Source organism: Mugil cephalus, chromosome 8 (assembly GCF_022458985.1).
Source record: "Mugil cephalus isolate CIBA_MC_2020 chromosome 8, CIBA_Mcephalus_1.1, whole genome shotgun sequence".
In the NCBI taxonomy this organism is placed as follows: domain Eukaryota; kingdom Metazoa; phylum Chordata; class Actinopteri; order Mugiliformes; family Mugilidae; genus Mugil; species Mugil cephalus.
This window is the reverse complement of record NC_061777.1, coordinates 3,568,721-3,581,627: the sequence shown is the minus strand read 5'-3', so window position 1 is coordinate 3,581,627 and position 12,907 is coordinate 3,568,721. Positions and strand designations below refer to the sequence as shown.

Below are 12,907 nucleotides of genomic sequence, written 5' to 3'. Positions count from 1 at the left end.
ACCGTAAAACCTCTTAACCTCTAGTCCACAATACACTCTATTGACCTCTGTGTATTTATGGACTGGAGCCATCATGACCTTAGTCTTATAAGACGTGCAACAGTATTTATGAAACTTACTTAAGTGGCAAAATGTAGAAACTTCTCCATTTCTCTGTTTTATTTCAGTTAGCAACAAAAAACAATGTTTCGTTAATGCTAGTCATTCTGATTTTGTACTAGACAGTCTGTGTTTATGACCTGTACAAGCTATGTTTACACTTCTAACAATTAGCTCATTAACTTGTTTGGCAGTCAACAGAAAGTTTACAAGCAAAGCGTTACAAGGCACAAGCTATTACAGTTTAAAGGATGTGCTGCTTTATCCTGTATTGTATCATTTTAATATAGTTTTTGAGTAATTGCATGTATTATATGTTCATTATGTATTGAGTCAAACCCAAAAGAATAACTTTCCATTATTTTTCCTCATTCCATTATTTTACAAACTCAATGTCTAAGAACAAAAATGGCAGAAATTGTCCTCCCCATGAAGATTAACCTGAATGTATGGCACACCAACACGCCCTGGATATTTCCCCCTTTTTTTTTTTACACTCTTTAGACCATCTATCTGTATCTTTCCATTGTTGGTTGGTCATAAATGCCAAGCTGGGTGGAGTGAGTGGGGAGGAGGAGGAGGAGGAGAAGTGCAGCCACAACTTTCCCAGAGGCTCATGCAAGCGTCAGTTTGTGTTATAAATCATTCAACGACACTCAGAAGGGGCACAATACATTTTTATCCCTCTCCTCTCATCCCTCCATCCTCTCGCCCTCTTTTATTATTGAATGCGGTTCCTCTGAGCGTCCAATCTGCCACTCGCCGCCATCAAAAGAGAGAGGAGGAAGTCGTGCAGAGGGTTAAACCAATGAGATGAGGAAGGGAAAAACAAATGTTAGAGCTCGAGAGGAAGAGCAAAAAAAAAATATTCTAGTGTGACTATGCACAGAAATGTAATGGCTCAAAGAAAAGGTCACAGGGTCGTTTATGCACCTGATAATGGATCTTCCTAATTGTCGTGTTGCAGACGATCGTTGTTTTCTGTCTTGTAAATTCTGGCGTGTTTAGTGGAAGGCCAGGTCGCTCTCACTGCTGAGCTGTGAAAGCTTCTCAACCTGCCTGTTGAAACGAAACACGGGCCAGTAGCTGACAGCGTTGTGCTGTCAGAACAACTCCCTCAGATTCAAAGTGCGCGTGTGAATACGCTGTGTGCGCGTATGTGCGACACTGTAAAAGCAAAAATATTGTGCTCGTACTTGCTTGTGGGTGTGCGTGCGAAAGCTTGTTTGTCCAGAGTGTGTGTGTAGTGTCCTTGAACTCGTGTATCTGAGAGGAGAAGAAGAAGAATCAAAGAAAAGGACACGTTTGGCTGTAAACAGGAGGAAGTTGCCTTATGTAAAACGCTCAGACATTTAGTCGGGCATGACGTCCTCTCTGTGCTGCACCATGTCTAGAATACACATCCTGTGAACCTGAATATAGACAAGCTGTTGGTTAATATGAAGGGGATTCTTAGATCTTACTATTAAAAAAAAGTGACGCAACAATTCAATACATCAACACTGGCAAACTCTAAAGCTATTGTGTGATTAAGACGACTAAAAGCTTTTTATCTTCCCCCACTCAGACTGTCAGCAGCAATATAAACTCATCACATTTTTTTCTAAACTCTTTGTTTTTGTTATTGTTTCTGAAACTGATGAAATAAGGAATCGCTGCTGTGCATCCCAGAGTTGTTGAGAGGATAATAGCTGACAATCATTGAAGAGATTTTTTTATTGGCTGTTGAGTCATTCCACCATCTGCTATTGTGAAATTTGAAAAAGCTTTCCCTCTGTTTCTACTGGTCTAACATAACCGTCCTTACTTTCTTCTCTTGTTTTACGAGCAAGTCAACAAACCTTTGTGCTGTAAGGAACATGGTATAAAATGTATAAAATGCAGTTCAGATGCTTGTGGAGTCTTGGGTTTGGTACTACCTCATTATAAAGGAATGGAAACCAGCTATTTTGGGGCATTTATTGGGCTATTTACTGGAATGGTTTCTCAACAGATCTTTTCATTGTTTGGTGCAGATAAGATCAAAAATGTTGGGACTAGTGAAAATCTGCTATATTACATAAGCATAACTTACATGTAGCCTGCTCGTCTCATCCTGTTTTTGTTTCGTCTCCACTCGCAGGTGCTGTATTATTCCAGTCATGAGGAAATCTGGCGAAAGGACAGGACTCTGGACTTAAACTGAGGAGAGACAAAGGGAGACGGAGGCTAATCTGAAATCCACTTTACACATTTCCCACAGGTATGTTATGCACACCTGACTTTTTGTTTTCTTAAACAATCTGAGCCCAGTTTAGTAGAGTAAATGCATTTCTGGACGTGTGTCAAAATCCTCTTCGTCGTAAAGTTTGCCACAGCACCGGTAGCAGCTGAATGTAAACTGTGTGTCTTCTTTGCCTCGTGTTGAGATCTTTCTGCTGTGACTTGTCAGATATACAGAACCACTAACAAACATTGTGTCACGATCCAAGTCTGTGTCTTTCTGTTCTTAGCCTTTGCGTTTTTCTAAAATATTTCTCTTTCATTTTTCTTGTTGGAAGTTGTTTTGATGAGGCATCCTAGACTTTACTGATTGAAGAAAGCCTGAGGTTTGTGTGTGGTTTGGAGTCTTTTATGCATTGGGCAATAATGTAAATCTTTCTGTCAATTCATCATCGGTGCAGAGAAAGAAAGAGCCAACAGCAATCATCCAAATACACGAGGTTTGTGCGTGTGTGTACACTCTGTGCCGTGGGCAAAGCTTTCTGCTCAGTCACACCCTGATTTGGTGAAGAGCTTGTAGGGAATGGGTGTGGGAGCAGGGAACATGAATCTCAAGGCTAAAATATCTGGACTTCCCCTTACCTTCACATTTGTGAATCTGAGATTGGAGAACTCAACTAAAAACCAGCAGATATTAATCTTTAGATGGTTGTGTGCACTGTTTAAGAGCATGACCTGACCTAGAGGCTCCATTGATGAAAATTAAGCCTTTCAAATTGTGGAGTCATTGACATACAATGTGTCTTCAAATAAGCTTCTGTATTATTTTCACGGTAGCAAAGTGTTTAATGTTGTGCAGGAGGAACACATATACACTGCTCCCCGGGGAGCCAGCACTGTGGTAGGATGGAAGTCTCATTTTAGACAGCATTACTGAAGGGCAGTGATTTTTATTTTATCATGTGTAGTATATACGATTCAGGCATTAATGTCTCCTTTAACACACAAGCGCACACACAACTCCAAACCCCTAAGCCTGCTGTCTATAATGTCATGAAAGGAGTTGAGAGAACTGTATTATTATTATTATTACGTAATTCTAATTCTTTCTCTCTTACACACATACACACCCTATGCTCACACAATGTGTCAGTGCGCAAGTCGTAGGATTTAGCCCTTCCTTTTTGTTTTGTTTTTTTTCCGTTTCTGATTAGAGCTGGTGATTTGAATCCCAGTAAGAATTCCCACAGTCTGTCTAATTCCTGCTCCTGTCTAAAGCTGGGAGGGGGTCGGTAAGCTGCTCAACCCCACGGTTATACACACATGTAAACAGACATGCACATATGGACACTTGTGTTCATGCTGATGTATTAGCAAAAAATAATTTTTTAGCAATTTTTATCAATATAAGCACATGCACGCGACTTCGGAAACATTCACTTCACATCTGTTCAGTGTAGAATGCAAGCAGGCATTGGAGAGTGAGTATAAAATGAATCATAAGAACTGTGTGTTTTCTTCCTTACCAAAGCTTTTCTTTTTAAACTGATGATTAAATAGAAAACGAGTTACAAAGACAAATTAAATCATAGTGTAAGTTAAAACTGAAGAAGGGAGGAAATGGATCCCCTTAGTAAATGGCCACAATGGAGAAAATTGGTATTTCTGCTTTCTATGAACTCAACATATCTCAGATATGAGAGATGGGAGGTTTTCATGCATTAGACTTGTCCACAAAGGGAATATTCACCCTTTTTCTGTCTATGTTTTGTCTATGTTTCTGATTATTCTTATTATTATCCTTCCATTTGCAAGAATAAATTAAAAGTCTGCATTTTCAATCCAACACAAAACTAGTTTGAAGGCCTTTTCTCATGCAAATATTGTACGGTAATTTCAGACATAGGTGACATCATGTATTAGTTAAGAATATTTGTATTGTAATTGACTATGTGATGTCCCATTAAAAATATTTCTGTTGAAGCAGAACCCAATCCACCAGCTTGATGGTCCCATAACAACATGTTGGCACATCAATTAGTCATAGCAACACCAACAGGGGGCCTCAGGGTGGGAGGGTCTATGTGTTCATTTGCATGATTCTGTTTGCGTGTTTCCTGTGTAAGCAGGTTGAACTTTGGCTCACATTCAACATGCATGTTGCATGTGTTTGTGAAACCATTGAGGAAGAAGAAGAGGAAGATGAATATGTTCTTACATTACCTTAAATAACTGGAAAAGTACTTGCACGGTTGCCCTGTACGTCACATAGTACAGTTATTATTTTTTAATATACATGATTATTTGATAATGTCCACCTATCGTTACTATATAATAGTGCTAATGTTTTATTCCTACCCTGCCAGAACTAAAAATTATGTGGAAACATTGTAAGAACTTGTATGAAGATTTTTGGTTTAATTTGTTAAAGTACATTGAATCCTACTGTGTTTTAGTTGTGTGTGTTGTAAAAGCCCATTAGTATAAAACCTATAATCCTTTCAACACATTTATTTTTATGATCTACAGTTTATTGTATATAGCAAATCCTTTGGCACCATTACCCACAGCCATGCTAACCTGCCCCCCCTACTCACTCGTGCACCTGTGCAAGGCGCAGTGCTTCCTGCAAACACGCATCCAGCACACCCACATGTACAGTATGTACAGTGTGTACAGTGTGTAGCAGCGCACATGCACAGGAAAGAATTCACTTACAACAAGCGTTTAATCTGTCTAAGCCATTTGCCTAATCAGCTCTCTCAGAACAATACCATTCATAGATCCATAGTAACAGCACACGCACACACAAACTCAGAGCGGACCGTCCAAACACGAGTCTTTGCCAGACTAGTGGCAGCTGCAACAAGCCCCCTGTGTTACCACCTGTTGTCGCCACGTTGCATCACTTGACACATCTTAGGACAGGAAAAGGAGTAAGAGGAGGAGGAGGAAGACGAGTGGAAAAGAGGATATGAGTGAGGTGTGTCGTCTCTGGAGTGATCTCATGACTTCAGTGTTCGTTTGTTCCATTTTTATCCGTCTTTCACCCGTCTACTGACTCTTTCCATCGCTGAGGTTTAGATCTGCGTTCAAAGCTCTGTCACAGGGGGTTCAGCTCACTCGTGCTCAGTAGGTGTTTGCTTCTCTATCTGTCTGTTGAACCTTCCCCTCTCTCCCTAACTTTCGTAATCCTACTTTTTCACAATTTTATTATTTTGCAATATTTTCCTTCTTTCCTAGTCTTCCAGTAATGAAGTGTGCATAGTCATTCTGTGAGTTGGTGTGTGTCTGAGAGCTAGTGCCGTGGATGTGTTTTTGACGGGGTTGAGACGGAGGTTGTGTCAGGTTTTATTTTGGTACCTATCTGGAAATCCTAAGCAGGAGAGATGAGAGACAGACGGGGCTGATGCAACCAGGAGACACACAGACAAACGCACACAGACTCACACAGGTTCACATCGTAGGTCAATAGCAGAGGCCAGAGCCGCACACAATGTGGAGGGAAAAGGAAAACACACACAGATACACACAGATAACTACATGTAAACACAAACATTCCACATATTATGCATTCAAATAAGGCAGTGTATGGTTTTCATGTGCTGCCCTATTGTGTGAATAAATGCAGGGTTGTGTCGAAGCAATTTAATGTTGTTTGATTTTGTTCAGTAGTGGCTTTATATAAAAAATACTGAACATGAACATTAATAAGACAACAAGGTGCTGATTAATTTATGTGTACTGAAAAGCCTCACAAAGAATCTAAAGATGATGAGCAGTTTCTGTTGAACACTTTTGGCACAATGTCAACCTTAGACTCTCGGTTTTGCATACAATTAAACTGCTATACTACACACAGTTCATTCATCATTCTCCACAGCTTCATAATAGGCACGGCGAACTCAGCTTAGTGTTTCATGCTTCTCAGAAAGCCACTACATCCAACAGATGCCTTGAGGTAATAAGCTTGTGAGCCTGCGTATGTGATCTTTTCTCATGTAGGCATGAAAAAATGCCTGTTGTTTATGTGAAACCTTTTTATGTGCTTGTATCAAAGCGGTTTCTACTGCGTTCTGAGAGAGAAATCAAAGCTAAATGCCATGGAATTGATTTTAGTCCACCTCCCAGTGACTCTCCCAAAGCTGAGATGTTACAGGCGCTGGGTAAACAGCAGCGGGGTGTCAGGACATCTTCCTACGTAAAGGAGCAGCCTTTGACATTTGCTTTTGAAAGACGATAAAACTAGAAACATGTGCAAATTAAACAATAATAATGTCGCCTGATTTAAATGAGCTAAAAGTTTTAACTAGCTGATGTTTGAGAAGATTGTTCCACAGGTGGGACATCATAGAAAACAAGCTGCCTCTCCTAGATTAATCTTGGGACAATGTCCCTGATGACCTAAGGGTCTTCATAATGGACGAATAAATCAGTGATATATTAAGAAAAGAGGATGTTAGTGCTTTGTAGATTTTTTTTTTTTTTAGAAAAATAAAAAGACACAATTGCTTAAAATTGACACTTTCCTCATCCCATTTAGACAGAAATCCTTTAATTCTCGCTTTGTTTTAATGTGGTAGTAGGTTGGTTTAATAATAGTCTATATATAGCTGATGAAATTAGGTCAGAGTCCATGCCTACACCGAGAACACACCACTAACTGCTGTTAAATAGCCCTGGGAAGAACGCTTTAAGTGAATGATCAACTACTTCCTCTCCACTCCACAGCATAACAAATAACTAAAACACAAAGTGTCAAAAAACACTTGCATTTTTCATGGGATGCTAAAGTGCTTTGCAACTTTTGTTTTTGTTCAGATTGAGCGGTGATGTCAAAACAAGTATTCAGAGTAGTACCAGATTTTTTTTTCTTCTTTAATCTGTTTTATTTAATTAACACTGTGAAAATATTCCCACTACACTGACACCCAGAATGATGTATTTGAGTCACTGGAACTCTGGATCCTTTTACCGTACCTAAAGTAATTTCACACAAAATCTGAAGGCTTCCATCTTTTTCGCATACAGTGCCGTTGAACAGAGGAACACAGGACTTTGCCTTTAAGGATGATATTTTTGGAGTGGGTGTGATGACTTGGATCCCTTTAAGAACAGAGGATTAGGATGATGCTGATGCTTAGTGTCTTGGCCTTGGTGTCTGTGTGTCTTGCTGCCTCTGCCTGTATGTCAGCTTCCTCTGTGTGGGGTCGACCTTTGGAGCCATTTGCTCGCTGCATCTGGCCAATGTGCACAGAGATTTCATGGTAGACAGAAAAAGGAAGAGAAGGAGAGACACTGGAATCAGAGAGATGTGTGTTTGTGTGTTTGACTGTGTGCATGTGTGCTGAATGTGCAGCGAAGCTAACTGGAGCAGGGTGTCCAGAATGGCTGGCTGCAGCGTTGTGATGCAAAAAAACATCCAGCATTAATGTATGTCTGCACGCACATGGACGACTCTCACACTGTGTGAACGTGTGGAAAATGATGCATCAGTGACTCAGCTTCAGCTGTCAAGCATGTGTGCGTTTTTCTGTGTATGTAAGTGTAGCTGTGACTCGGATCAGCAGCAGGACTAGACGGCTGGCTGTCAACACGTGACTATCTTTTTTTTTTTTTTTTTTTTTCTTGTCGTATCACCTATCAGCTGTCAATGACACACACAAATGCACACTTCCCAAAGAAAGTCCAACAGACATCACAAACTGTAGACGCACTCATACGTAACATCTGTGGCTATTCCTCGAAGGGGCTGTCATGTAACATTTGATCAAATGTCTGGTTGTTCCCAGGTATCCGTGTTTGTGTACATGCAAGGGAAACAAATGCCTCAAATGCCTTGTTGTATTCTAGGAGCAGTAGTTAAGACAGTGATCAGTTCACCCCTTTGCCTTTTTTGGCTTTTCTTTTTCCAAGGTCTAGCTGGCCAATGCCGGGGCCGTCGAGGATATCTGGTGGCGGCAGTAGCGTGTATGCGAGCGTGATCCCCGGCGCCTACCCCATGTTCAGCCCATAATGCCGTCGTCCACGCGGAAAGGAATGCCGAAGGACCCCGAGGAAGCTGACCTCTTCTTCAAAGATGACCCCGAGGACGTCTTCTGTGACCTGCACGAGATCGGACATGGCAGCTTTGGGGCCGTATATTTTGTAAGTTCCCGTTTCTTTACACTTCAACGCAAAGATTCTTTAAAAGTCCTCGACCCAAGTTTTGAACCCAGATTTAAAGACTTAATCTGAACTGGAATTAACCGCTTGGCAAACGCCCTCTGTTGAGCAGATTTCACTTCCGTCTAAGTTTCTATTGTAGAATATGACGGCATCTTTAACATATCACTAGGATGAAGCGGTGAGACAGTTGGTAGAGGTTTATGGGCTTTTCATTCACTGCAGTTTGAGTTTCATAGTTCATAAAGAAATGGGGGATCATTTAAAAACTCACATTATCACTTCTAGCCCTACGTGATGCTTTATTAATATGTATATATAGATTTAATTTCATAACTAACTACCGTACATATTGCTATATTGATTCAGTGATTTGTACATGCTGTAAATGCAATCTTCACGATGGCTCTTTGAATGCAATTAAGTGGAGACAGATCCTCTCCTCTCTTCACTTTCTCTGCAGCCTTTCTTATTAATCTCATCATCACTAATTACTCATCAAGCCTTTGATTCTGCATGGAAGAGGGATGAAAGCATGCTGCATCTCCTCTCCCCTCCTTTCTTCTCCCCGTCTCTCCTCCAGATGCAGGGCTAGGGGCGATAAGCCTCATCCTTCTTGCCTCGTAAGACAGCTGTTCTCTCGGTATAGAAAGAGTCGTCGATAGAGGGGCAGGATTTTCTTGGCTGCAAGGGCGTCTATCCCTTCTGTCCCGTGTCATTGACGCACACACAATTCCAGTACATCACTAGTAGCCCTGGTGCTCATGTCCGTCTGCCTCCAGTGTGTGTCTAAATCCTGCCCTAATGCCAGCGCTGTGCTCACTGACACACTTATGCTGCCTACATTACAACTGGCGCACAGCTAGCTGTTAGCCAGAGCAGCTTAAGTTAATGTGGGCTGGGTTTTTTTTTTCCCAGAAGAAGATGTACATTATCTGTACCTCAGTCAACGTTTCATACTTAAAAATAGATACTGCATTTGCAGCTTTAACCCGACGTGAATTAACCTACAATTCTGGAGAATTACAACTATAAATTGTTACATGGAAAAACATTATGAGTGCATGAAATATTTATTTCTACCCTGAACAGTGTTATTTAATCTAACATGTCCCAGTAACCTCCACCTTGAATACATTTGGGGAAAAAAATTAAAAAATGAGCTTATAATTAATCACATGCACATATCAACATATTGTATGGATCAGAGCTGTTCTCCTCTGAATTTAGTAGCTGGAAATGATGAAAGGCATCTGAAGAGGGACAAGGAAACATGGGAAGCACATGAAAATTTAATTTTGTTGTATTGTCTAACCTTTGAGAAATAAATGCTTCCAGTAGCAAAGCTGGATAGGATAGTTACATGTTAAGTGCACGGTAGAAGCGATCACTGTAAATGTGTGCATTATCATTACTATGCATGCATAGTTAAATATATTCATACAGCTGTATATAGTTTATATGTGTAAAGACCATGTTCATTATAGAAGAGAACAAGGGGAATTCCCTTGCTGCCGTATGCAGCCCCGACAAACAATCGCTTTAAACGTATCAAAGAATTACAATTACTCCTGCACCTCCTGCTTATTGTATGTAATGACAATTAGCATGAATGTTGCTCAGTATTTTAATGTTGCATGATTTTTGTTTCCTCCTCTTATATATATATATATATATATATATCTATATATACAACTCTACACTACCACAGAGGGGATATCTATTATGTATGAAGTGAAGGGCAATCACAGGGATCAAATTAATCTGGACAAAATCAAATGGGAATACTGTGTTGCCTGCTGTTACTGTAATTCCATTTGAATCTCAACATGAAATTCCCATTCATTTGGAAGTGGGATGAAGCTGAGATAAAGGCTTAGACTGAGCCGCAGCGTAGTCCTGTGCTCCCTGGTGACTAATGCCTCAGAGGTTGAATGTGAGGATGTACATGTGGAGAGACAACTCAAACATCACCAGCAGCTATCGATAAACCGTTCAGCACTTACCTGCATGAATACCAGTTCATATTGTAGAGTGTTGTAATGTAGTGGAAATATCTGGTTCTCTGTCCAGTCCTTTTGCATTTTTTTTTTTTTTGCTGTATTATTATGTCATGTTATAGTACTCTACTGATGTAATGTTTTTATTTCTTCTAGCACTCTATTTGTGTGCTATACAAATCTGTGTTTATGAATTTATTGATGCCATGTTCTTTTTATAGAGCTTGATAACCAGGAGAAGGGGAAAAAAGTCCTGTGATATTTTGTTGGGAGGATAAGTGGATATGTGTTTGTGGGAGCTGTTTTTTTTTTTTTGCTCAAGTTTCTTAAATTTCAAGACTTTGATCGAATGTTGTCTCTTTCAGGCCCGTAACTCCTACTCCAACGAGGTGGTGGCCATCAAAAAGATGTCCTACAATGGCAAGCAGACTACCGAAGTAAGAACGACTGTCACACAGCCTTGCGAATGAATCCCCACAGAACCAATAAACGCTAGCGGTCGAGTGCGTATTCGCATAGATTAAGTTTGGTTGTTTGTTTGTTTGGTTGCCAACGCTCAAAACGCGTGACCAACATTACATCATTCTTGCTGCTATTTACCGCAAAGCTCGATGCTACCTGGATGCAAATGCACCCGAGGCAAAGCTTTAAGCAAGCACGTGTGCAACACTGCGCCAAGTAAAACTGCTTAAAATATTTAGCCACAACGGTATTTCAGAACGGCAGCCCAGCTTACACTTCAGCTGAACTCGAGCCCACATCTCTGCGGTTTAATAAACCTTCTTCTTTTTTATAAGCCACTGAGTGATGGTTTTTTATGGGAGGGCTCTTGCATGACATTGTGAGGCAGAGGGCTAACTTTCAATCTGTTAAGTATTTATGTTGGTTTGCTGCTGCTGTGTGTTGGTATACAATAGGAAGATGTGTATTGAAGTCACGATCTGGTCTGTGTGAGTGGATGCTAGTGAGAGGGCAGACGTGCCAATCGATGACCCACAAATGGCCACTCATGTGATGCCTTGACTCTAACCATGTACCTGTAGTGTTTAACCATCTGAATTTGTTTTGGCAGAAGTGGCAGGACATCATTAAGGAAGTCAAGTTTTTGGGACAGCTGCGACACCCAAACACGATCGAATACAAAGGCTGCTACTTGAAAGACAACACTGCCTGGGTTAGTGGACCCTTCTCACTCCACATCTTTTGTTCTAGTTCATCTTTGTCTCCCTTTTTCTTTCAACCCTTGGTTTCTTTTCATATCCTACTTCTATGTTTCTGTGTATGTTCCCTTTGAAGTTCACAAACTTACCAAAAAGCTTTGTATGAGAGCGTACACTGCTTGAATAGTTGGTTATCCTGGTTTTATTGAGCTGTGGCTGTGTTCTGTTTCAGCTGGTGATGGAGTACTGCCTGGGCTCCGCATCAGATTTACTAGAGGGTGAGTTCATTAATGTTTAATGTGCACACGCACTCTAACATTTTATAATTATTGAACAACTATGTTATTATGAAACCAAGTAGCGAACCTGGGGGAACAGAGCCTTTCTGCTGCTACTCTCTGCCATCCCCCATAAGAAACTGCTCTGACCCCAATACATTCAAATCACTTTTAAAAACTCATCTCTTTAAGATGACTATTAACGTGTAGCCTCCACATAATGTTCTCTTTTTCATTTATTGTGTATTTAATGTGTTAAAGTTTCCTTTTTTGCGTGTGTTTTTTGTCTGTGAAGTGTCTTTGAGTTTTGAAAAGCGATATACAAATAAAATGTATTATTATTATTATTATTATTATTATATTGATCGTATCAGCATGTTAATTTTAACATTTTCTAGGGAAGATGATGAAAAGAAATATTTTGATTTATATATGGATCAAACAAATGAGACATAGCGTATTAATCTGAGAGTCTGATGCATTTCACATTTACAGTCTTTGGCCTAAGCTGTGTTCATAAATGTTATGTGAGTGACTGATTTCATATCAGTTTAAGGCGATGATACAGTCTTACATGTCCAAAGTATTCTCTGCTAGGTGTGAAAAGCCGCTTTTGCCTTTAGGTTTTGTTTCAGTTGTTCATCACTGAACTTTGACTGTGAACATCAGACCTGTTTGACCATCATGACTTTTTGTACTAGACTAACAGACATGAGGAACTATCTGCTATCAGATGACCACATTCCTCTTTTAAAACCTCTGACGTCTCATGTTATCTGTTCATTTCCTGTGGCTATTTGTTACGTTTTGTAAGCCCTCTAATTGTTTTCTGTGATTGCGTGCTGGGGTTGAATCTCTGCAGCTGTGAGATTAATAGTAAAATGTCGTCTGTTGTCATGTGATTTGAATTTTACTGCTCGTAAATGGTGGAAAACCATACCTGCATGACTGTGTTGTTTTAATGTCAAGCTGAACTACTTTCGTAATATATTATTTTCCAATT

General features: G+C 40.2%; 1 protein-coding gene across 2 annotated transcripts in view; it reads left to right on the top strand.

Moving 5' to 3' along the window:
• taok3a (TAO kinase 3a) overlaps nt 1-12,907 on the top strand; it is a 53,638-nt gene that overhangs the window by 18,637 nt on the left and 22,094 nt on the right. For both annotated transcript variants that reach the window (XM_047591418.1, XM_047591419.1), the window contains exons 2-6: nt 2,222-2,341; nt 8,218-8,448; nt 10,832-10,903; nt 11,539-11,640; nt 11,859-11,904. In XM_047591418.1, coding sequence (XP_047447374.1) covers nt 8,317-8,448; nt 10,832-10,903; nt 11,539-11,640; nt 11,859-11,904 — 352 coding nt within the window. In that variant the 5' untranslated portion in view covers nt 2,222-2,341; nt 8,218-8,316. The remainder of the gene's footprint in view (nt 1-2,221; nt 2,342-8,217; nt 8,449-10,831; nt 10,904-11,538; nt 11,641-11,858; nt 11,905-12,907) is intronic.